The following is a 23,905-nucleotide window of genomic DNA, read 5'->3' as shown; positions in this document are numbered from 1 at the left end:
AATAAACCAAAAGAACACCCTTCCGTTGTTAAAATCTTAAACTACAGTAGAGAAAACCTTTTGCAAACTTTCAAGGTTAAAACAACGTTCACGTTATTCACGAATGATTCCTATTCCTAGAGAAAACTACTTAATTTATCTAGCTTTGTGATGCTTGTTGTTTAAAGAGGCCTAACATCTAAGGCCATCGGCCTTATCTAGCTTTGTAATTAACACTTAACTATTAAACGTTGTTAACAATACTAAACTACAGAAGAGGATTGTCATTACAAACAATTTGCAAACTATCAGAATCACAGCACTATCTACCTATCTATCTATCTCGTGAGTATTCCCCTCCCCTGCTTCTGCTTTCCTACTCTCCTTGGGCCTCCGTGCAAGTGTCACAACTTCCGTAAAATTAAGTGCTGCTGGTGATCAGAAGGAAAATGAAAAGTGGAAGAGGTCCGGTACTTCGAAAAATGAAGGTATCGTCAAAAGAAAGGGAAGGACCACGAAGAACGTGAAAATTAAAGACTCCATAGGCCTCGAAAACCTAAAACTGCCCGGGTTGGAAAAAAAACAAAAGTTGATCAAGGGAGGTCAGGCGTGAAAGGTAAGAGCGAGGAACATGAGACAAGTGAAAGCAACGCCAGACTCAGCTACGGGGACCGTGGTCGCCAACCCACACTCCCTGTTCCCCCTTTTGGTCGCATCTTCTTATGACAGACAGGAGATACTGTTGACGTTATTCTGTCATCCCCTCCCACAGGGGGATGTAAGATTAAGTAGGCCTACTAAAATGTGACACAGTTGTGTGTGAGGTAGCTTACATTAAAGCATTTTTATTATTTTAATGCCTATTTTATCATTATATATGCCTATTTTAATTATTGTACCGCCCATTTCCTATATGTTAAGTGTTTATTTGCCTGCCTATTTTAGCAAAAATAAATGCCTGAACTTCCGGGCTCTAATAATAATAATAATAATAATAATAATAATAATAATAATAATAATGTAATTCCCTCTAACTACTATTCATAAGAGTAACAGACTACTCCCATGAAAATGGGCTCTTTAACGTGCCGGTAAATCTGACAGACCTTTATCATTCAAGCGCTTTTAAATGGCAATCGACTGCGCCGGGATTTATTCCCATAACTATGAATGCAGGAGACGACCGTCATGCCAACTAGGCCACTCAGCCAGCTTTCAAATCTACACACCCTAGAGAACCATCTGGTCTCAAATGAGAAGAAATCCGATGTAGCTTCAGGGCGATTATTTTGAGTATTAGAAACTTTACAGATAATATTTTAGAATATTTATGAGATAGACTACCCTACAAAGATCAACCATAAGTTTTTTAAACTCTTCCATTAACAAAAGTATGAAATTATGAAATATAAATATAATAGTTTTGTTGGCCAGGACAAATAAAACGAAAATATTAATATCACTTACAAATAAGGTGTGTTGGTTCTTTCCTCTTCATATTTTTCCTTAGAACATATCAGTAAAATCACTAATGTGCCACAGCTCTCTGACAGCTAACATTCACCCTCAATTACTGATTTCCGCAAACCTTATTTTTACGATCTAACCACCACACAAATTTCAATTTGTAACTTAGATTGTATCTATGTTTCTTGTGAGGAAGCCTTCGCTACACTAATACTTTATGTTCATATGAAGCTTGGCTGGCCATAGCCCGCATCCCGCGGGCATTATTGCTAAAGGGCTACATTATGCCTTCGCGTTTCCAGCGTCGACGTCCAATAAAATTTCCACAATAGCTAACATGCCCATTCAAGCGCAACGCACTTTCACCGGGCAAGGTATGCGAAAAGTTTTATTAGAGATCTCTACTAGCTGTGTCGTGAATTTTAAAAAGAATATAGAGGATACACTCAAATGTCAGATTAACCAACGAGGAGGTGAAGGGCATGTTTCAATAAAATACTTAATGTATGTATACATTTCTTGTATTCGCTATGACCTACGAGGTACAGCGTTTCACAGATGTGGTATGTAATGTCCTTAAATAATGCGAAATACATTGAAAGGCTTTCAGAAAAAAAGTGAATTAACAACTACACGTTCTCCCAGCTGTACTAGCATGTCCATTTTGTCAAGGAAGAGGACACTCCTTGAATTGTATCATCCTGAACGACACGGGATAACTTAAAACCACTTGCAAGTTCGACAGAAACATGATAAAAATCATTCAATCAGACTCAATGCCTCGCTGCTCACAGTGCGATCTGCACTTCTTCCTTAAATCAAAACAGAATGAATTTCGAAGAGAACTTTTACTTTGCAGTATCATAACAGTAATACATAAAATCGTCCTTCAATAAAGAACACTGCTGCAGACACCACATCATAAACGTGAGCCGTTCTGCAGTAATGTTAATATTAATATTCTCGTTTTTTACTCCGAGCCATCAATACTAGTCAAGTAGTGAATTATATGCTGATAGTATGACGAACTATGAAGGACTTCTCGCACACTGGATGGTTTAAAAAAATGTTACAAGTGGACGGGCATTTAAGAAGACAATAGCGATATATTTCAATAGACACTTTTTCATATGTAACCAGTAGCAGGTGTTGAAGTAATTAATATATATTGAAGCCAAAAAAGATGTCAATACTTACTCCGTTTAATGATTCCAGTAACTAATGTTGAGAATATATGCTCTACTACTATTAAATACATATGCTACACAAATATTTCTGTGAATTCCAGGCTAGTGATGGGATATTCGATTCATTTTACTGAATCGATTCGTTTGATTCCATTCACGTTACTGAATCGATACAGTGATCCGATTCGCGGCACATTACTGTCACCGTTCCTAAGTGCCTACTGATAAGACAGCAGCAACAACAATCAAAGCTTGCTCCTGCCGTCTGGTCTTCATTCTATGAACCGCTTTCGTACGCGTCATCTAGCTTTCAGATTCAGGTTTCTCCTGGCAGCCACCTCTTCGCATCAAATTTTGATGTTACAAAGCCTTTCCTCCACAGTGACAACTCCATTAAATAAATATATAGAATTAAATGAAAAAAATTGTACGCACAATCATCAGTGATCTGCATTTAGAGCTGTCGCCCAGGTGGGAGATTCCCTATCAATTGTTTGCCTAGTCTTTTCTTAAATGGTTTCAAAGAACATGGACATTTCATTGTATTAACGGTAAATACACAATACAAAACAAATAAGTTAAAAATGAAATGCAGGAAAAAATAGGCACTTGTGTGGCACTATACATGCTCGTTATATTACAGTACAAAACTTACGTAGTTAATAATAAGAAAAAGAACTGACATAACTCAAATTTTATACAGTAACTTATTCTCTGAAAGTTCTCTGAAAGTCACAACTCTATTATATATACATATACAGAATTAGATTTAAAAATACATGTGTTCGCAATAAGTACCCTGCATATTAAATATAAATCAAATAAGTTGCTTTACCTCGCACGATGGACTTCGAGTGGAAAGGAAGCGGCCGTGGCCTAAATTAAGGTACAACACCAGCATTTGCCTGGTGCGAAAATAGGAAACCACGGAAAACCATCTTAATGGCTGCCGACGGTAGGATCTGAACCCACCATTCCCGAATGCAAGCTCATAGCTACTTGACCATAATCGCATGGCCAAATTGCTCGGTCATCTTTGAAAATATGTATCTTTCTATCAGTAGAGGATTTTTTAAATCGTCATATTTTGTATAGGTTACCCAAGATGCAGAGTAGCAGTGGCGGCTCGTGGCTGTAGAGTATGGTGAAGAGTTATAATCCGTTCGGTTTCGAGTGACAGATATAGGAACTACGTGTTGTTCTTTTGTTGTTCTGTACTCGTACCTCGTACCTGTGACTGGCGGAGTGTCCAGCACGCGACCAAAAATGAACACAGACCGGAGCGCTGTGTAACGTCACAGCGCGGCAACCATGTGGCTGCTTTTGCTCTACAATGCAAAGCAGAGATAAGATCTGACCGGGAGACTAACAATATTCCTCTTAAATACGTGATCAGCTCGTATGAATGTTAGTGTGTATGAGTGCAAGTATGATTTAGAGCTAGGTGATCTAAATATATAATATTAATTATTTAAAAAACAATTATAATAAGTTATAGGCTCATTTAGGTAGCTTTTAGAGACTGTTAACAATGTTATTTTTTCTAATTCATGTGACTATGTACTCTATGTTGTGGTTAAGTGTAAGAGAGGGCCGTGAGCCCTAACTTCGCCACATACAAAGGCATAAAATAAATAAATAAATAAATAAATAAATAATAAATAAATAAATAAATATCGTGCTTTAATAACAAGGCCAACAGGAAAGGCAGAAGTGTAGAATGTGTGCCGTTAGGCCTATACTAATTACATTCGTTTTTCCTTCCCCACTTGCAGTTCCGTTATCAAGTCTCCCGTCATCAGAATCACTAACGAGGCGCAGAAATAACATCACGGTTTTTTCCTTCTTCCTATGGAGAAAAAAGTATCTAAATCCTAAGTACGGAGTATTTTCCGGACGATACCTTCTCCGGTCTTACACTTTTTTTTTTGCTAGGGGCTTTACGTCGCACCGACACAGATAGGTCTTATGGCGACGATGGGATAGGAAAGGCCTAGGAGTTGGAAGGAAGCGGCCGTGGCCTTAATTAAGGTACAGCCCCAGCATTTGCCTGGTGTGAAAATGGGAAACCACGGAAAACCATTTTCAGGGCTGCCGATAGTGGGATTCGAACCTACTATCTCCCGGATGCAAGCTCACAGCCGCGCGCCTCTACACGCACGGCCAACTCGCCCGGTCGGTCTTACATTAACACGTTAATGAACAGCCCAAAGCTTCAAATATTACAAGATGAAACGCGAATACAAAATATCGACTTCAGTAGAATAGTACACAGTGTACGTACCAATAATAATAATAATAATAATAATAATAATAATAATAATAATAATAATAATAATAATAATAATATTTGCTTTACGTCCCACTAACGACTCTTTTACGGTTTTCAGAGACGCCGAGGTGCCGGAATTTTGTCCCGCAGGAGTTCTTTTACGTGCCAATAAATCTACCGACACGAGGCTGACGTATTTGAGCACCTTCAAATACCACCGGACTGAGCCAGGATCGAACCTGCCAAGTTGGGGTCAGAAAGCCAGCGCCTCAACCGTCTGAGCCACTCAGCCCGGCTAGTGTACGTACCCTAACGCCGAAGATTCCTGAGCGTGTGTCACATATATTTCATTTCACTACAGATGTCGAGAGCCCAGTGATGAGCCTACACCCTTCCACTAAATTTGATTCCTTCTAATTTTCATCCAAAAATAATTCAGCACCCACGTTGCTACACGTATTATTCGAAATTCATGCTCCCCTGTAACTCAGAGGTAACAAGGTTACTAAGCTGCAAATGCAGCAAATGGTGACCACTGTTGTTTTAAAAAACTAAACACTGCATTTTGAAATGCATTCGTGTTTAAGTTTGTGTAGAGCCTTATAAGAAAAAAACTGAATGATTCGCCACCTAAATGACTTCAGTGACTTTGAGTTTCTTTAGCTAGATGAGAATATATACATATCAATTTTCAGCACGTCAGTAGTAATGGTTTCAAAGCATAGTGCAGAGTGAAAGAATTTTCTACAACACTCCCAAGAAATTAACCAGTAAAAGAATCTGAAGCGAGTGTATCAAGTCAGGTTGAAACCCGCGGTAACTACAAATTCACTGTAATGAAACATCGTTAATTGATATACATGCAGTAATGTTTTTTATTTACTTATATATTTATTTGTCTATTACATGATAGCACCCCAATTACAATAGAAATTACAGTTTAAATATTCAATATTAAGATTAATGTTACAAAAATAGAAAAACAACTAAAATTACAATCATACAGTAAATACAACTATTTACCAGCCCCGAGGTCTACGGGTAGCGAGCCTGCCTCTAACCGGAATGCCTCGGGTTCGATTTCCGGCCAGGTCAATGACTTTTACCTGGACATGAGGGGTGTTTCGAGGAGCTAATTGTCAGTGAGATAGCGGTGCCGACCTAGAAAGCCCAGAAAAACGGCTGAGAGGATTCGGCGCGCTGACCACGCGCCACCTCGTAATATGCATGCCGCTGGGCTGAGCAGCGGTCGCTTGATACTGTAAGTGATACTGTAAGTGATACAGCATCATGGAATTTGTACATATAGTTAAGTAACAGTGAAAAAGTACCTACTACATCAAAAAATATACTAAATAACAAAATATAACACAATAACATAGCAAACAAATATGTAACCCAAATTAAATTCATAACTATAGTTACAGTGTCACTGTATAACTACAACCATAGTTCAATACATTCTGAACTATGATCCTCTTGACTATTCAAAAATATTTTCTTAAATAGGACAAATATTTTCCGAAAGGCATTTTAAAGTCCAAGAATTGATCATCACCATTCTGTTAATTCATCACAAATTATAATTAGTGGTAAATTTTCATGCAACGAAGACTCAGAAAGAGTACCATGACAAATATATGTTATTTTTTACGCTAAACTTTAAAATTTGAAGAAACTTAGAATTATATATTAATCCATTAATTGTACTGAATAGAAAAATCTACTGAATTATTCCTCTACGGTTGGCTGCGACAGAGAATGGAATTTCTGGGAGGTAGCGATACGAATTTCTTTCCGTATATGACGAAAGTTCGTATATTTTATAGAACAAAAACTTCAGAACTTGTTCAACAATTTGGCAATTTTATTGATGGAATACAAAAAGTAATTATTAATCGATTCAGTTTACTGCCAAGCTCTGTAATACAATTATAGAAACTTAGCAAAATATATTAAATTACAAGGACATAATTATAAAAATCAAATTTGGAATGAATATAAAGAAATAACTTCTTATATCCCAATGGAATTAAACCACATGAACCGGTAGATACGTATACACTGAGACAAACATCAGCCGGTATGTCCACCTCTGGCACGGATAACAGCGGCGACGCGTTTTGGCATGGAAGCAATGAGGACTTGCTTGGTAGGTCGCTGGAGAGAGTTGGCACCACATCTACACACACGTCACCTAATTCCCGTAAATTCCGGGGAGGTGGGCGATGAGCTCTGACGCCACGTTCAATCACATCCCATATGTGTTCGATCGGGTTAAGATCTGACGAGTTGGGGGTCAAGCACATCAATGTGCAGTCGGTATCAATAGACACAATGACTAAAAAGTAAACATTCTGATGGGGACTATCTATCTAGGTATTCTGCCTTATGGCAGGTCTTGTCATGGGATGAACCTCTTCCACTGTTGCCTGTCCTGCGCCAAGTTTTTCATGTCCGAATATTTATTTCCTTGGATATTGTCCAACATTTGATATTTTTTCCTTCCTCTTCCTCGTTTGCCTTTCACCATTCCTTCTATTCCTTCTTTCAGTAAACAGTCCCTCCTCAAACAATGTCCAACCCAGTTCATTTTTCTCCTTCTAATGGTTTGTAAAATACTTCGTTCTTCTCCAACTCTTCGTAATACCTCCTCATTCCTTACCCGGTCTTCCCATTTCACTCGTTCTATTCTCCTCCATACCCACATCTCTAGTGCCTCCAATCTTCTCTCATCTTTCTTTCTCAATGTCCAAGTCTCTGCGCCATACAGCGCTATGCTCCAAATGTAACACTTAGCAAGTCTTTTCCTCAAATCTTTGTTTAGTGGTCCACAAAATAATTTTGATTTTTTCCTAAAGCCTTCTTTTGCTATGGCAATTCTTTTCTTAATTTCTGTTGTGCAATACATATCATCTCTGATCATACTTCCCAAATACTTGAAGTTACTGACTTGCTCTATTTCTTCTCCTCCTATACTAATATGACAACTTCTACCTTTTCCTCCAATTATCATACTTTTGGTCTTCTTCTTATTAATTCTCATTCCATATTCTTCTAGTTTCATGTTGAGTTTATCTAACATTTGTATCATTTCACGTTCGCTTTCTCCCATCACAACCATATCATCTGCAAATCTTATACATTCTACTCTCCTACCTCCAACACAAACTCCACTATTTCCATTAAAACTTTCATTGATTATTTCTTCGAGATAGATGTTGAATAGTGTCGGTGATAAAGAGCAGCCCTGTCTTACACCTCTTCCTAATTCAATTTCTTCACTTAACTCATCTCCTATTCTCACTCTTGCTCTCTGGTTTATATACAAATTCTTTATTAGCCTTCTATCCCTCCAATCAACTCCATGTTTCTTCAGGATTGTCATCAATTTGTCCCATCTGACACAGTCAAAAGCCTTCTCAAGGTCAATAAATACAGCATAAACCTTCCTGTTTTTCTCTATGTACCTCTCTCCTATCACCCTCAGAAGTCCAATGGCGTCTCTTGTTCCAACTCCTCTCCTGAAACCAAACTGTTCTTCACCTATAAAGTTATTCAGCTTTCCATATATCCTTCTGTTGAGCGTCCGCAGTAAGACTTTGGCTGCATGTGAAATTAGACTCAATGTCCTATGTTCTTCACATTTTTTGCTGTTCTTTTTCTTTTCCATAGGGATTAAGATGATTTCACTGAAGTCCTTTGGCCATTTTCCTGTCATGTATATTTGATTACATAACCCAATCAACTCCTTTCTCCCTTCGTTATTTAACGCTTTTAACAGTTCAACAGGAATCTCATCTATTCCCATTGCTTTTCTATTTTTCATGGACAGATACACATTTTAATTTTTTTCATTTCATCGCGTTCAGAATATCAGAATGTGAAATCAGAGAAATGTTGGCAACTTGAGCGCAATAACTTCGGGAGATAAATTAATTTAAAGAATAGTGTGACTAGACTAAGAATTATATGTTAATGAGGAGTTATTGAAGTTCTTACCTCAATTTATGTTGCTTTGTGTTCGTAAAACATCTCCAACTGCGACTCATGAGGAACACAGACAATGCAGTAGTGATAGTCCACAAAATTTTGGTGTAAAGCGTAACTTCTCTGAACACAATTTACATTATTTTAATAGCTGTCATCTTTTCAGATTTAATACAATTACTTTTCACATTGCTGAATAAGTAGCCAGTTATGGTTTGAAAATCGTCGTAGTTTCCTGTACCTAATCCAGCTAAAATCTATGCTACTGATGTTGGTGCTGAAATCGCGGTGAGACGAACTATTGTTTTGTCACGGACTGTGTTTGAGGATGTTAGTTCGCTGCTGCAGAGTATCGACCGACTATTAAAAATAACCTGTGAGAGCTCACCTATCATGTATTTGTACAAACACCACAAATATCGATGGAAGGGCCGAATCTCATTGTTCACCGGAATTATCTTGACGCCAATTTGTCAGTCGTACTTGAAGACTATTCTGTGCCGTTGTGGGCACCATATGAATCGAAAGGCAAGTTTCAAGGACGTGAATATGGAAGAAAGGCCTCTTTTAAAGTGATACATACCTGTCCGCTACGTAAGAAGCCCCTAGAGTTTTGTTTCCACATTGTGTTTTCTCATGATGTAATTGTGGTCAATTTGTAAAACTGAGAATATATATATTTAGTAAAACAGAATATGATGAAATTTAATAATTTTATCTGCCCCTTAAAAAATGTTTGCTTGTAAGACTTGCGAGGATCGGCATCATTCTTGAATGTGTTGTATGCATACGCAACACACTGTACTCCTACTTGCCTTTCCTCAACGAACTTGTCACCAACAAACTTATATAGACCGATGACTTTAAAGGTAGGTCCCTTAAAACAACAATCATCACCACTAATTCCATACACTTTAACTCTTTCAAAGCCTTGATTTACCTTTTCCCTTCCTTGTCCAACCAACCAGTGTCTCCTGAAAGTGTTCAACTCTTTCTAGTATGGAAATATCCTGTCTTTCAAAACCACGAGCAAGAAATTCCATACATGACTGACCACTGGTACAAGAGTCGAAAAACTGAGTAAAAAGACAAGACATTTCCCATCTCTCTCCACTTTATGCAAGCAGTCTAACAATCCCATCAACGAGTTAAATATAAACTAGCGTGGAAGATAACAAGCGAGTGATTGCGTGGCTTTTGTGTTTAGTAGCTGTGAGAATGCATTCGGGATACAGTGGGTTCGAGCCCCACTGTGGCAGGCCTGAAGATGGCTTTCCGTGGCTTCCTATTTGCACACCAGGCAAATACTGGGCCAGTATCTTAATTAAGCCCACGGTCACTTCCTTTCCTACCCCATCGTCACAATTAGACCTATCTGTGTCGGTGCGACGTAAAGCAAATTGTAAAGAAACAACAAGAGAGGAGGGGCGGAAGATAATTGCCTATTACCTATGGTCTTATTTCTTTTTCTTGTTTCAGCAGCAATGACAGCCCAATACGTACTTCTGCTGTTGTGGACGCTGTTATTCGCGACATTCAGCTGTGTGGCAGCCGACGATTCCAGAAGTGTAATTGCACTCGCCCAGCGGCAACAGGATACCGTATACCCCGTCTCCTTCGAAGAATATGAAGCGGTAAGCTTTCTGGCCATCATACAACGAGCAAAATACATGCTAATAAAATCACAATAATAAGTTTCGAGTTTGTTTCTTTGTAGTGTGGTTATTTTCAAGTTTCTCCAATCAACCAAGATAGAGCAAGATACATGCAGTGCTGATATCTTGTTTAAAATCCATGATGCAATTGTGGTCAAATTGTAAAACTGGGAATATGCTTTTTTAGTAAAGCAGAATATCATAGTACGATAACATTTAATAATTTTATCTGCCCCATGAGAATGTTTGCTTGTAAGACTTACGAGAAACGGCATCCTTCTTGAATGTGTTGTATGCATACGCAACACACTGTACTCCTACTTTCCTTTCCTCAGGCTACGGCCACACTTGCGTGTTTTCCCGCAGCTGGACGACCTGCGAGGGGGGTGGCCACACTTGCGGTTTGTTCACGCTGGATTTTTGCGTGTTTTTCACCAACTTGACGACACACGTGGCCACACTTGCGTGTTTGTACGGCGTGATTATATTAGTGTGTTGTATATTGTGATGCCGGCCTCGTGGTGTAGGAGTAGCGTGCCTGCCTCTTACCTGGAGGCCCCGGGTTCGATTCCCGGCCAGGCCCCCCTGTGGGTGGGGGCGGTAGAATAACACCCACGGTATCTCCTGCCTGCCGTAAGAGGCGACTAAACGGGGACCCGGGGGGTTTGAACTTCGGAGCATGGGTTGGCGACCACGGGGCCCTTAGCTGAGTCCTGGCATTGCTTCCACTTACTTGTGCCAGGCTCCTGACTTTCATCTATCCTATCCGACCTCTCTTGGTCAACTCTTGTTCTTTTCCGACCCCGACGCTATTAGGTTTGCGAAGGCTAGGGAGTCTCATTTTCACGCCCTTCGTGGCCCCTGTCTTCCTTTGGCCGATATCTTCATTTTTCGAAGTGTCGGATCCCTTCCATTTTTTCCCTCTGATTAGTGTTATATAGAGGATGGTTGCCTAGTTGTACTTCCTCTTAAAACAATAATCACCACCACTATAATCCCGGTCAGGTCAGGGATTTTTACCTGGACCTGAGGGCTGGTTCGAGGTCCAGTCAGCCTACGTGATTAGAATTGAGGAGCTATCTGACGGTGAGATAGCGGCCCCGGTCTAGAAAGCCCAGAATAACGGCCGAGAGGAGTCGTCGTATTGACCACACGACACGTCGTAATCTGCAGGCCTTCGGGCTGAGCAGCGGTCGCTTGGTAGGCCAAGGCACTTCAAGGGCTGTAGTGCAATGGGGTTTGGTTTTGGTTGTATATTGTGAGTAGTAAAACATCGCCATTGCTCTTCATATGGAAGGCATTCCATTTTTAAATAATAATTCCGTTGTTGTGTTATGTGCTTGGTTGTTCTTCGTCGTCGCCAGCGTCACAGAAAACATTGGATCCATCCTGTATTAAGTGATAGGTCATCAAATGGACAATTTGTGCTCCTACACAATAAACTAAAAGACAACCAAGATAATTTTTTTGAGTATTACAGAATGTCCGTGACCTCATTTGAACTGCTTTTCTGTATGTTGAAAAATGCTATCAGCAAAAGAAACACAAGGCTGCGGGAATGTATTCCTAACGAAGAAAAGCTCGCATTGACATTGAGGTGTCGTTAAGGCATGGGTACCTTTGTACCTCCAAAAGTTCACTGTCTAATATTCTCCTAAGTTTTAAACACGAACAAGAGCACAATAAAACCGCAGCGTCTTCTTCCCGCAAGTGTGGCCAGTCCCATTAAAGTCAGTGTTGTGCATTTTTAGCGCGTGTTTTCCCGCAGTCACGCTGCGGGAAAACACGCAAGTGTGGCCGTACACTCAACGAACTTGTTACCAACAAACGTATATGGACCGATGATAATTATCAATCTTAACACCGAATTACAGTATTTCCCTCACTCACTCTTTCTCTCAAATAATGAACATACAAATATCACGTAATATTTTCATACACTATTACGTGGAATTGGCAATCGTGTAGTACTTACTCTCCAAATTAAAATAACAGTCTCCATAAGGTCTCTACTACTTAATTCTGATGTTCTTCTGTTCTTTCATAATGTAAAACGATGTTATAAATTAACTTTAAAAGCCATCATGTTTAGGACAATTCCGACCAGATCATGAGAAACTGAAGAGGAAGTTTATAGGAAGACAAAACAAATTATTTTGTTTCATTACGATTACCCATTTCCTCTGGTACTGAAGAGGTTACGTTGTTTTGAGATTGAGACATTATTGCACAACTCGTCTGCAGATAACAGATGCAAAAATTCAATTCCCACACAAACAAGTATGGGCTCTTCTTCTGGAGATGATTACTCACATGGACCATTTCTTTTCTATTCATAGGAAACCGGAAGCTAATAATTGTTATTATTCTTATATAGGTTTAGAACCAAACTAGTGGCCTGCAGCAGTAACAACTGCTTCCCTATTGAGAGATTTCTTGAAAAGTTTAATAAATTAATTAGGACAAAGAAAAATACGTCAAGTATGGAACACAATCTCTTTCACCTATGTCCTGAAGGCAGAAACAGATTCAAACACAAAACTGCGTGTAAGACATAAAATAAGATTTTTTTTTGCAGGTTGCTTAACGTAGCATCTTCAGGGCTGCCGACGGTCGGATTCGAACCCACTATCTCCCGGATGCAAGCTCACAGCCGCGCGCCTCTAACCGCACGGCCAACTCGCCCGGTATCATCTATTCTACCCATACATGTCCTGTTCAACAAAATACTGTCGGGAAGACATAAGGCGCATCTCACAAAAGTCAACATAGGCCTACACCTGTGCATTAGTCCACTGTTTACATCTTGCGAGGGTTAAAGAGGGCCATGAGCCAGTCTAGCTCCAACCATCGAGGTGTTCACTTGTGACAAGTGAGTAACTATGGATATTCGTAATTTAATAGTGAAATTACATTATGAAGGTAGATCTTATGGGGATAAGAATCGTGCAACTGTTCAAACAATTGTGCGCGATTTCAAACTGAATGGTAGTGTGATAAATAAATCATGTTTTGGCCGTCCACGCATATTAAATGACAAGTGATGTTCGGTCAGTCTTGAAGACAGTGATGTCCAATCCACGAACAAGTGCCCCTAAAATAGCGACAGATATTGCAAACACTACACATAAGGCTGTGCATCCAGAAATTGTAAAAAGGATTTTACGGACAAACGGATATCGAGGACGAAGTGCAAGACAAACCTCTAATTACGGAGCAGAATCGGCGGAAGAGGATAGAGTTTGCCACAGAGCATCTTGGGAAAGATGTTACGTTTTGGAAACAAGTTCTCTTTACGGATGAAAGTCCATACAAAGTATTTAGAGCAGATGACAGTGGTAAAATATGGCGTAAAGCAAATGAAGCCATGAAAACTGAAAATCTTGTACCAACTGTCAAACATGGTGGAGGCACTGTGATGGTATGGGGATCAATGGCGGCGGCTGTGGTGCGGAATTTTGTTTTTATTGAAGGGATAATGAATTACAGGCAGTAGCTCAGCATATCACGATAACATCTGAAAGCGTCTGCAGAAAATTTAGGGCTTGGACGACAATGGATCTTCCAACAAGATAACGATCCATACCACACAGCTCGCACCGTCCGAGAATGGATCCTGTATAACGTTCCTAAAGAATTCCACTCACCACCCCAGACACCCGATTTAAACCCAATCGAGCATATCTGGGCAGAAGTCGAAAAAAAAAAAGACTTCGTAAATATCGAATCACAAACAGATACTTTCAAAGATGCACTGAAGAGGGCATGGTCCGAAATAACTCTATCGATGACATAACATCTTGTGTTATCTATGCCTAGAAGACTGCAGCCTGTTATAGACACCGATGGAGGTCGTACGAAGTATTGAGAGTGAACACTGGTGTTGTATGTAGAATTTTGTGAGGTGCTACCTTCTGTTCTTTTTCCATTTTTGTCACAAAATAAGTACCTGAATGTTTATTTTTTTATGACAGCGGTTATGTCACTGTAAAGAAGCAAGGTGATATAAGCAAAGTGGTTTAAAACTTCTTAATATTTATGTGTGTTTCTTGTATAGGTAGAACATTTACTAAGTGTATGTAGACTTTTGTGACTGATTGTATTACTTTACTACAGTCTGAAAATCAAACGAGCTAACGCAATTTTTTGTATAATTACCTAGATACGTACAAAAAAAGACTACATTTTTCACATAATATGTAAAAATACGCAATATTACTAAGAATATGTGAAATATATATAAAATGAATCACAGGTATAAGCATATCAGACATTTTCATTTGTCTACAAGTAAAGGAATGGAACATGTAAGAACATAAGAATCCGTGGCCTACTTATAACCATAAAACCGAGCGAGTTGGCCATGCGCTTGCGGGCGCGCAGCTGTGAATTTGGGGTTCGAAACCCACTGTCAGCAGCCCTTAAGATGGTTTTCCGTCGTTTCCCATATTCACACCAGGCAAATGCTGGGGCTGTACCTTATTAAGCCCACGGCCGCTTTCTTCCCACTCCTAGCCCTTGCCTATCCCAACGTCGCCATAAGACCTGTGTCGTAAAGCAACTTGCAATTATATATACAGTATAAGTATAAATTTCCTAACTATATTCATAGAGAAGCATTTAAAGACTAACGAGGGAACACATACACGTGTTACACTCGGATTCGGTTGAAATTTGGTAGGAATATTCGTGGGAGGCAGTAAAATGCTAAGGTGAAAAGTGCATGTGCCCAGCGCAAGTTTAAACGCCAAAATTTAACAAAAATATAATCGTAAAATTAGAAGTGCCGCGGGAGTATCGGGGTGTGGCGGAGAGGTAGGGAGGAGCGAAGCAGCGGACGTGAGCCAACCGGGCTGTGTCGAGCTGCCCCAGCAGCCAGGCAGCGCGTATAGTTAGCGCCTTCCCCTTAACTTCCCAATCAGATGTGCAAAACGTAAATATGAAAACAGCACATGAAACAAGTGTACAAAGGACGATGTTTGAACAACGATGCGAATAAGGTTTGAAAATTTACACCGAGTAACAAGAACTCGGGCGTGAATTACAACGAGTAACAAGAACCCGGGCGTGAATTCTTCAAACCTTATTGGCATCGTTGTTCAAACACCGTCCTTTGTATACTTGTTTCATGTGCTGTTTTCATATTTACGTTTTGCACATCTGATCGGGAAGTTAAGGGGAACGCGCTAAGTATACGCTGCCTGGCTGCTGGCGTAGCTCGTTACAGCCTGGTTGGTTCACGTCCGCTGCTTCGCTCCTCCGTACCTCTCCGCCACACCCCGATACTCCCGCGACACTTCTAATTTTATGACTATTTATTTGTTCAATTATGGCGTTTAAACTTGCGCTGGGCACATGTAGTTTTCACCTTAGCATTCTACTGCCTCCCACGAATATTCTTACCAAGTTTCAACCGAATCCGAGTGTAACACATGCACGTGTTCCCTCGTAAGTTAAATTCAATAGTTTTATTTTAGAAATTCTTAATTTCATAGTAGTGTTGTTTTAATGGGTTGAATTTTTAAAAACCCGTATGTGCTGTTTAAATTTGCCACGTTCATTTCTGGGAAGGTTTGAACCCCCTAACAGAACGGCACCCCCCCCCCCGGGTACAGCCTTGTGCAGGATCATAGTTTTAAAGTTGTTACTGTACAAGAGAAAATAAAAGGGAAAATAAGTACACTGTTGTTGTTTGTGTCATCAGTCCATAGACTGGTTTGATGCAGCTCTCCTTGCCACCCTAACCTGTGTTAACCTTTTCATTTCTATGTGACTACTGCATCCTACATCTGCTCTAATCTGCTTGTCATATTCATACCTTGGTCTACCCCTACCGTTCTTACCACCTACACTTCCTTCAAAAACCAACTGAACAAGTCCTGGGTGTCTTAAGATGTGTCCTATCATTCTATCTCTTCTTCTCGTCAAATTTAGCCAAATCGATCTCCTATCGCCAATTCGATTCAGTATCTCTTCATTTGTGATTCTTTCTATCCATCTCACCTTCAGCATTCTTCTGTAACACCACATTTCAAAAGCTTCTATTCTCTTTCTTTCTGAGCTAGTTATCGTCCATGTTTCACTTCCATACAATGCCACGCTCCACACGCAAGTCTTCAAAAACATCTTTATAATTCCTATATCAATGTTTGAAGTGAGCAAATTTCTTTTCTTAGGAAAGCTCTTCCTTGCTTATGCTGATCTGCATTTTATGTCCTCCTTACTTCTGCCATCGTTAGTTATTTTACTACCCAAGTAACAATATTCATCTACTTCCTTTAAGACTTCATTTCCTAATTTAATATTTCCTGCATCACCTGCCTTCGTTCATCTGCACTCCATTACTTGTGTTTTAGACTTATTTATTTCTTTATTTTCATCTTGTACTCTTTACCCAAGACTTCGTCCATACGGTTCAGCAGCTTCTCGAGATCTTCTGCAGTCTCAGATAAAATATCATCGGCAAATCTCAAGGTTTTGATTTCCTCTCCTTGGATTGTGATTCCCTTTCCAAATTTCTCTTTGATTTCCTTTACTGCCTGTTATATGCAAACATTGAAAAGGAGGGTGGACAAACTACAGTCTTGCCTCACTCCTTTCTGGATTGCTGCTTCTTTTCCAAAGCCCTCGATCCTTATCACTGCAGACTGATTTTTATACGGATTGTAGATAATTCTTCGTTCTCGGTATCTGATTCCAATCACTTTCAGAATCTTAAATAGCTTGGTCCAATCAACATTTCCGAATGCCTTTTCTAGATCTACGAATGCCATGTACGTGGGCTTGTCGTCCTTGATTCGATCCTCTAAGATCAGACATAAAGTCAGGATTGCTTCACGTGTTCCTACATTTCTTCTGAAGCCAAATTGATCTTCTCCCAACTCAGCTTCTCTTCTTTTTCCATTCTTCTGTAAATAATACGTGTTAAAATTTTGCACTAATGGTGCTATAGTTTTTACACCAGTCAATACCGGCTTTCTTAGGAATAGGCATACAAACATTCTGCCAAAAATCGGATGGGACTTCTCCTGTCTCATACATCTTACACACTAAATGGAATAACCTCGCCATGCTGCTTTCTCCTAAGGCAGTCAGTAATTCAGAGGGAATGTCATCAATTCCAGGTGCCTTGTTCCTATTCAGGTCGCTTACAGCTCTGTCGAACTCTGACCTCAAAAATGGGTCTCCCATTTCATCAGCATCAACAGCCTCGTCTTGTTCCAGAACCAAATTATCTAATCTTCACCTTGATACAACTGTTGGATACGTTCCTGCCTTCTTTCTGCTTTGTCTTCTTTCCCTAGACGTGGCTTTCCATCTGAGCTCTTAATATTCATACACCTAGATTTCCCTTCTCCAAAGGTTTCCTTGATTTTCCTGTATGCAGAATCTACCTTTCCTACGACCATACAACCTTCGACATCCTTGCATTTCTCCTTCAGCCAGTCTTCCTTAGCTGCCTGCATGGCCGTCGGCTGTGTGTTACAGATAGGTTAAACAAATCAACTTGACGGTCCGTGCAGTGTATTGTGCCCCAAGGGTCGGTGTTAGGACCCCTTCTTTTTTCTATTTACATTAATGATGTCTCCCAAAACCTAACGCACGGCATATACCATATTTACGCTCATGGTGTACAAATGTACCTCCATACATCTCCAGATCGAATATTTTCGGCCACAGACAAACTCAATCAGGATCTGACATCGTTTTCTTCTTGGTAACACTTTCGAACGCAAGTACCCATCCGGACAGAGTGACGAACCGTATAGCGATGTGCTTGCTTGCATACACACACTGAGTGACACATGCACTCACCGCATTCTGCACACTGCTTTACTCAAGGCTAGCGACTGCCTTTTATTGCCGAAGTGCCTTGGTAACGCGAGCTTGCATGTTGTCTCCCACAATACCTGCGCGTTCGGCGCTCGTTTCGAATGCATACAGCCGGGTGTTAGCGAGTTCCTCTCAAGAAATGTATGAACGTGAATGCTCGCAGGGCATTCCCGTTTCAATACGTCTGTAACATACGGTACTATGACCATTTAACTCCTTCATATAACCATCTACCTTGGCCCCGACTAGAAATCCGTCGCACTGTTCATACCCAATGCCTTCTTCATAAAATCCTTCATTCATCACAGCCATTTTACCTTACTTCATATTTCAAATACCTATCTTCTTATCACAGTCTTAACACCAGATCTACTAATAATTCCATCCTTGCTTTACCTACCCATAGATCTGCCATCTACGATAAAACATTCACGGTAATTGCCTGCCGGGAGTGGAACCTCCTTCCCGAAAGTATCAGAGGGTTAAGCGCTATTCGCATTTTCAAGGAAGCTCTGTGGAGACATTTTATGCATCAGTAAGGTTCATCTTTAAACTTGATGCTGCTACTTACAACCATTCTATTGTCATGGATGTTCTGGTAGAAGATTAGTCTAAAATTCTTACCCGATCTGTTTTCCAAATGTTATTAAATTTTATATACTACCTCTTTTTACATCTAGGATATTAGTTTTAAGAATTTATCTCTTTATTACACCTAATTTATTTCATCTTCATTTAACCTTATCACTCATCATTCTCATATTACTATTAATTTAATTAGTATTAAATCTATTAATGTAAAGTGATACAATGTAATATATGTACATTTCAGTGCCTGGTTAGATGGAAGAGAAGGCCTGAAGGCCTTAATCTTGCCAGGTAAAATAAAACACTACTACTACTACTACTACTACCACCTTGCATTTTCGATGTACTTCATTCTTTAATCGTCTGTATTCTTTTCTGCCGTCTTCATCTCTAGCATTCTTGTACTTTCGTCGTTCATCAATCAGGTCTAGTATCTCCTGAGTTATCCACTGATTCTTAGTTGATCTTTTCTTCCTTCCTAACATCTCTTCAGCAGCCCTACTGACTTCATTTTTCATGACTATCCACTCTTCCCCTATTGTGTTTCCTTCAGCCTTTTCATTTAGTCCTTTTGCAACATGTTCCTTGAAACAATCCCTCACACTCTTTTCTTTCAACTTGTCTAGATTCCATATTTTTGCATTCTTTCCTTTCTTCAATTTCTTCAACTTCAGATGGCATTTCATGACCAACAAGTTGTGATCAAAGTCCACGTCTGCTCCCAGGAAAGTTTTGCAATCCAATACCTGGTTTCTGAATCTCTGCCTAATCATAATGAAGTCTATTTGATACCTTCCAGTGTCTCCAGGTCTCGTCCACATATAAAGCTGTCGTTTGTGGTGTTTGAACCAAGTATTGGCAAGGACTAAATTATGATCAGTGCAGAATTCAACCAGCCGAGTTCCTCTTTTGTTCCTTTGTCCCAATCCAAATTCTCCTACTGTATTACCTTCTATTCCTTGGCCTACCACTGCATTCCAGTCTCCCACCACAATTAGATTCTCGTCACCTTTTACATATTGTACTAAATCTTCTATCTCTTCATATGTTCTTTCGATTTCCTCATCATCCGCTGAGCTAGTAGGCATATAGACCTGCACTACTGTGGTGGGCTTTGGTTTGGTGTCTATCTTGACGACAATAATTCTTCCACTATGCTGGTCGTAGTAGCTTATCCGCTGCCCTATTTTCTTATTCATTATTAAACCAACTCCTGCATTTCCCCAGTTTGATTTTGTGTTGATAATTCGGTAGTCGCCTGACCAAAAATCCCGTCCTTCCTGTCAACGTACTTCACTTATACCAATTACATCTAACTTTAGTCTATCCGTCTCCTTTTTCAGATTCCTTAATCTACCACAACGATTCAAACTTCTAACATTCCACGCTCCGACTCGCTCCATCTTCCTGATGATCGCCCCCTCTTGTGTAGTCCCCACCCGGAGATCCGAATGGGGGACTAGTTTACCTCCGGAATATTTTACCCGGGAGGAAGCCATCATCATTACATCATTCATATAGAGAGAGCTGCATGTCCTCGGGAGTTAGTTACGTCTGTAGTTTTCCGTTGCTTTCAGCCGTGTAGCAGTATCAACACAGTTAAGCCATGTTGAGTATTATTACAAGGCCATGTCAGTCAATTATCCAGACTGCCGCCCTTGCAACTTCCGAAAGGCTGCCACCCCCCTTTCTGGTCTCTCAGCAGATACCCATCCGATATGGTTGCACCTGCGAATCAGCTATCTGCTTCATTGGGACACGCAAGCCTCCCCACCGGCTCAAGGTCACACGGTTCGCAGGGGAGGATAAGTACACTATGGAATATAATGCCTTTCAGCTATGTTAGTGAAGGCAACTGACTGAAACACAAAACTCGTTGAAAGGCAAAACAAAATTACAAGGCCAGTTAAACTCACAACAGTGCTCTCTCTATACTGAACTACACATTACAATATCATTATTTCTGTCAACATCATACATAACATGTAGAACCACCACAGTTAAATCATCTCACAATGATATTTCCCAATAGCTCCTTAAGTACGAAGAAAACAACTAGGATCAAGGTTGCAATATTTATCTAGGCCTATACTCTTCAGTACAGAACAAAATTAGCATCAGAATGAAGGGAACAAGAGGTATACAACTCTTTCTACCTGTATCACACATAATTTACATATCCACCAGAGTTAAATAATTATTGAGTAATATTTCCCCGTAAACAAAGGTTTTGTATTTGCTTTCTCGCCTTCAGTACCTTGTTCATTCGTATTTTAATAAGTATGGAAGTGAATAGACTGACTTGTTATCACGGAAATATTAAAAACAGATTAGTGTCCAAATAAAGATGGAGATAAGACCTCAGCAAAGACTTAGGATTATTTTAAAGAAATACAATTATCCATAGAACACTGTTCTGTCTATACTGAACCACACATCACACCATCCCTCTTTCTGTTAATATCATGCATAACATATAGAACCCCCAAAGTCAAAATCTCACAATGATATATTTCCCAATAGTTTAAGTACGAAGAAAATAATTAGACTCAATGTTACAGTCATATTTAACTCTACTGTTTGAAGTACGGAACATAAATAGCATTCAAATCTGTTTTTGTGTTCTTTCTATTCCTATTATCAAAAACTTGCGTAACCAACAGAATTAAATAATTCTTGTATGATACTTCCCTGCAAACAAAGATTTTGTGCCTTTTTTCTTCAGTGCCTCGTTCACTTGTATTTTAATAAGTATCGAAGATAATAGTGCGACTTGTTATAATGGAAATATTAAAAAGATAACAGTGCCCAAATAAAGCTGGAGAGAAGACCTCAGCAAAGACTTCAAGGATTATTTTAACCTGATTTCTACACTATCTTTTCTAATGAACTCTTTGCACCATTCCAAACTATTCCAATTCATGTATAATTTGTTCTGACTCCAAAAGTGCATGAAATGGAATTCGGAACTCTTCATGGACCCATAAATATCTTGTCTCAAAAATCGCGAATGCAGTAAAAACATGTTACCATAATGTGGGTGGGTACCTTCACACAGTGGAATCCGAAGTAATGAGTCTGCTGATCAGGCAGCGATAGAAGCTAAGAGGTATTCACTGTGTGACCCAACAATACCCATACCACATAGCGACATCGAAATATGTAAGAAAATAAGTTATATCCTCAATGGAAGCTGGACTGGTAAACTACTTCAAGAAGCAAACTCCGTGATATAACATCCAATTCCATAACACAGTATCCAGTTAAAAACTTTTGCAGGCAAGGTCAGGTTCTAATATCACGACTGAGAATAGTATACTCAAAGCTGCCACACAGTTATCTTCTAAGAAAGAAGCATCACCCTCTCTGCAATGTATTTAAACTCACCACTGACAATCAAGCACATAACTACTGAATGTTAACTGTACAACCAATGTAACGCAGTATACCTAATGGGCTTTAAAAGGCACTTAAATTTCCTTCACTATGCCTCCATTCTCGTTTATATGACCAAATATGAAGATTGTCTTTTCACAGGCTGTAATTTCAATGTAATGCATGTCTTCATGTAACACTTTTTATTTTTTATTTTCACATGCAATGTAAGTCGTGATATGACCATCGAGTTAAAGCGACTAGAAACATTTTGAATTTAAAAAATAATAAAATAAAATTAAAAAAAACACTGTTGGATGCTAAGCGAGCGAGTGATTATTTAATTCCCAACATGAAGATGATGCGGGCCACCAAGTGGGTAACGACCGTTCTCTGCCCAAGAGTAGAGAGGAGAGTTGAGTGAGAGGTGATAAATAGCAATGGGTAGAGTTGAGATGTAGATATTGGTGAGCTTAATCTAAATAAACAGGCCGATGTTATAGGAAAATGACATTACATGGTCATGTAAGCGCAGAAGTCTTCAGCAGCTCCTCCCTCCCTTCAACCACGCTAGGAAACAGGCCAAGAAGCTTAACATCATCAGAAGTTATATACTTCCTTCGTCGTTCTTTGACGAGATAGAACCAATTTCTTTTTCTTGCACGTAAGGTCATGAAAAGCTGCCCTGTCAGCTTGCCATACAAAAATAAGTGTCATATAATTCCAATTATGTCCCGCACGCTTAAAGTCATGTTACTGGCGCAACATTGAGAGCACTACTTCTCCTTGGCACAGAATGGATGATTACATGAACTCTAGAATATTTTTCATAAACCGCTACAAGTGAATAAAATGCGCTCTTTATGGGAGGGAACGGACTCCTAAAACCCCAACACGTCATGCTACACGCACTACTGAATGTCCTAAGCAGACAACCTGAATCACCTACACGACTAGGTTAAGGGAAGGTGCTACAATTCGCACACTGCTTTCCAATACCTTTGACACTCTGCAAGCAGAGCCAATAATTACATGTATTTTTAAAATGTTTTTAGGAACATAAAAGGCAACTGATTGTAAATATCACGTATTACTTTGAAGAGCTCTTTCTGAATACTTTTGAAAGTCTGATTAGTGTACTGTCACGAAAGTGTCATTTACTCTAACAGTAACGCCTGATAGCTTTACGCCATTTAGTTTCTACTTAACTGTAGTCCCCAAATTGCACTCGTCTATATAATTCATGTTATGCCCGTTCAACTACCGTAGTTTTTTTAAGAGACGGCGGAGTATTGGAAATTTGCCCAGTAAAAGTTCTTTAAAATGCCGATAAGTTCTTCGCACTTAAGCATTCTTGAGCATGAACAAACTGAGATTCAATTTAGTTATTCAAAATAAATATCATCGACCGAATGATGAAAAGTACACTATGAAACTAGAACTGATCTAGCTACAGTAAATTAGTCTTCACACTCCACTGACACCCTTCTCCAGAGGTTATCAAGCGACGGCCTCTAACACACAGTAAGCGTGATGTCCCATGCAATTAATTCATTTAT

The 23,905-nt window shown here is 39.6% G+C and overlaps 2 protein-coding genes across 6 annotated transcripts in view; one reads left to right on the top strand and one right to left on the bottom strand.

Moving 5' to 3' along the window:
* DNAlig3 (DNA ligase 3) overlaps positions 1-23,905 on the bottom strand; it is a 957,513-nt gene that overhangs the window by 861,200 nt on the left and 72,408 nt on the right. The gene's annotated exons all lie outside the window — the stretch shown is intronic.
* Positions 1-23,905, top strand: part of CNMa (CNMamide) — a 428,349-nt gene that overhangs the window by 381,517 nt on the left and 22,927 nt on the right. For 2 of the 3 annotated variants that reach the window (XM_067142223.2, XM_067142221.2), the window contains one exon: positions 10,375-10,529. In XM_067142223.2, the coding sequence (XP_066998324.2) occupies positions 10,375-10,529 (155 nt within the window). The remainder of the gene's footprint in view (positions 1-10,374; positions 10,530-23,905) is intronic. The other variant, XM_067142222.2, reaches the window with a different exon arrangement.

Source organism: Anabrus simplex, chromosome 2 (genome assembly GCF_040414725.1).
Source record: "Anabrus simplex isolate iqAnaSimp1 chromosome 2, ASM4041472v1, whole genome shotgun sequence".
NCBI classification, from domain to species: Eukaryota; Metazoa; Arthropoda; class Insecta; order Orthoptera; family Tettigoniidae; genus Anabrus; species Anabrus simplex.
Note: the sequence above shows the minus strand (reverse complement) of the source record. Positions and strands in the feature narration are given on the sequence as shown.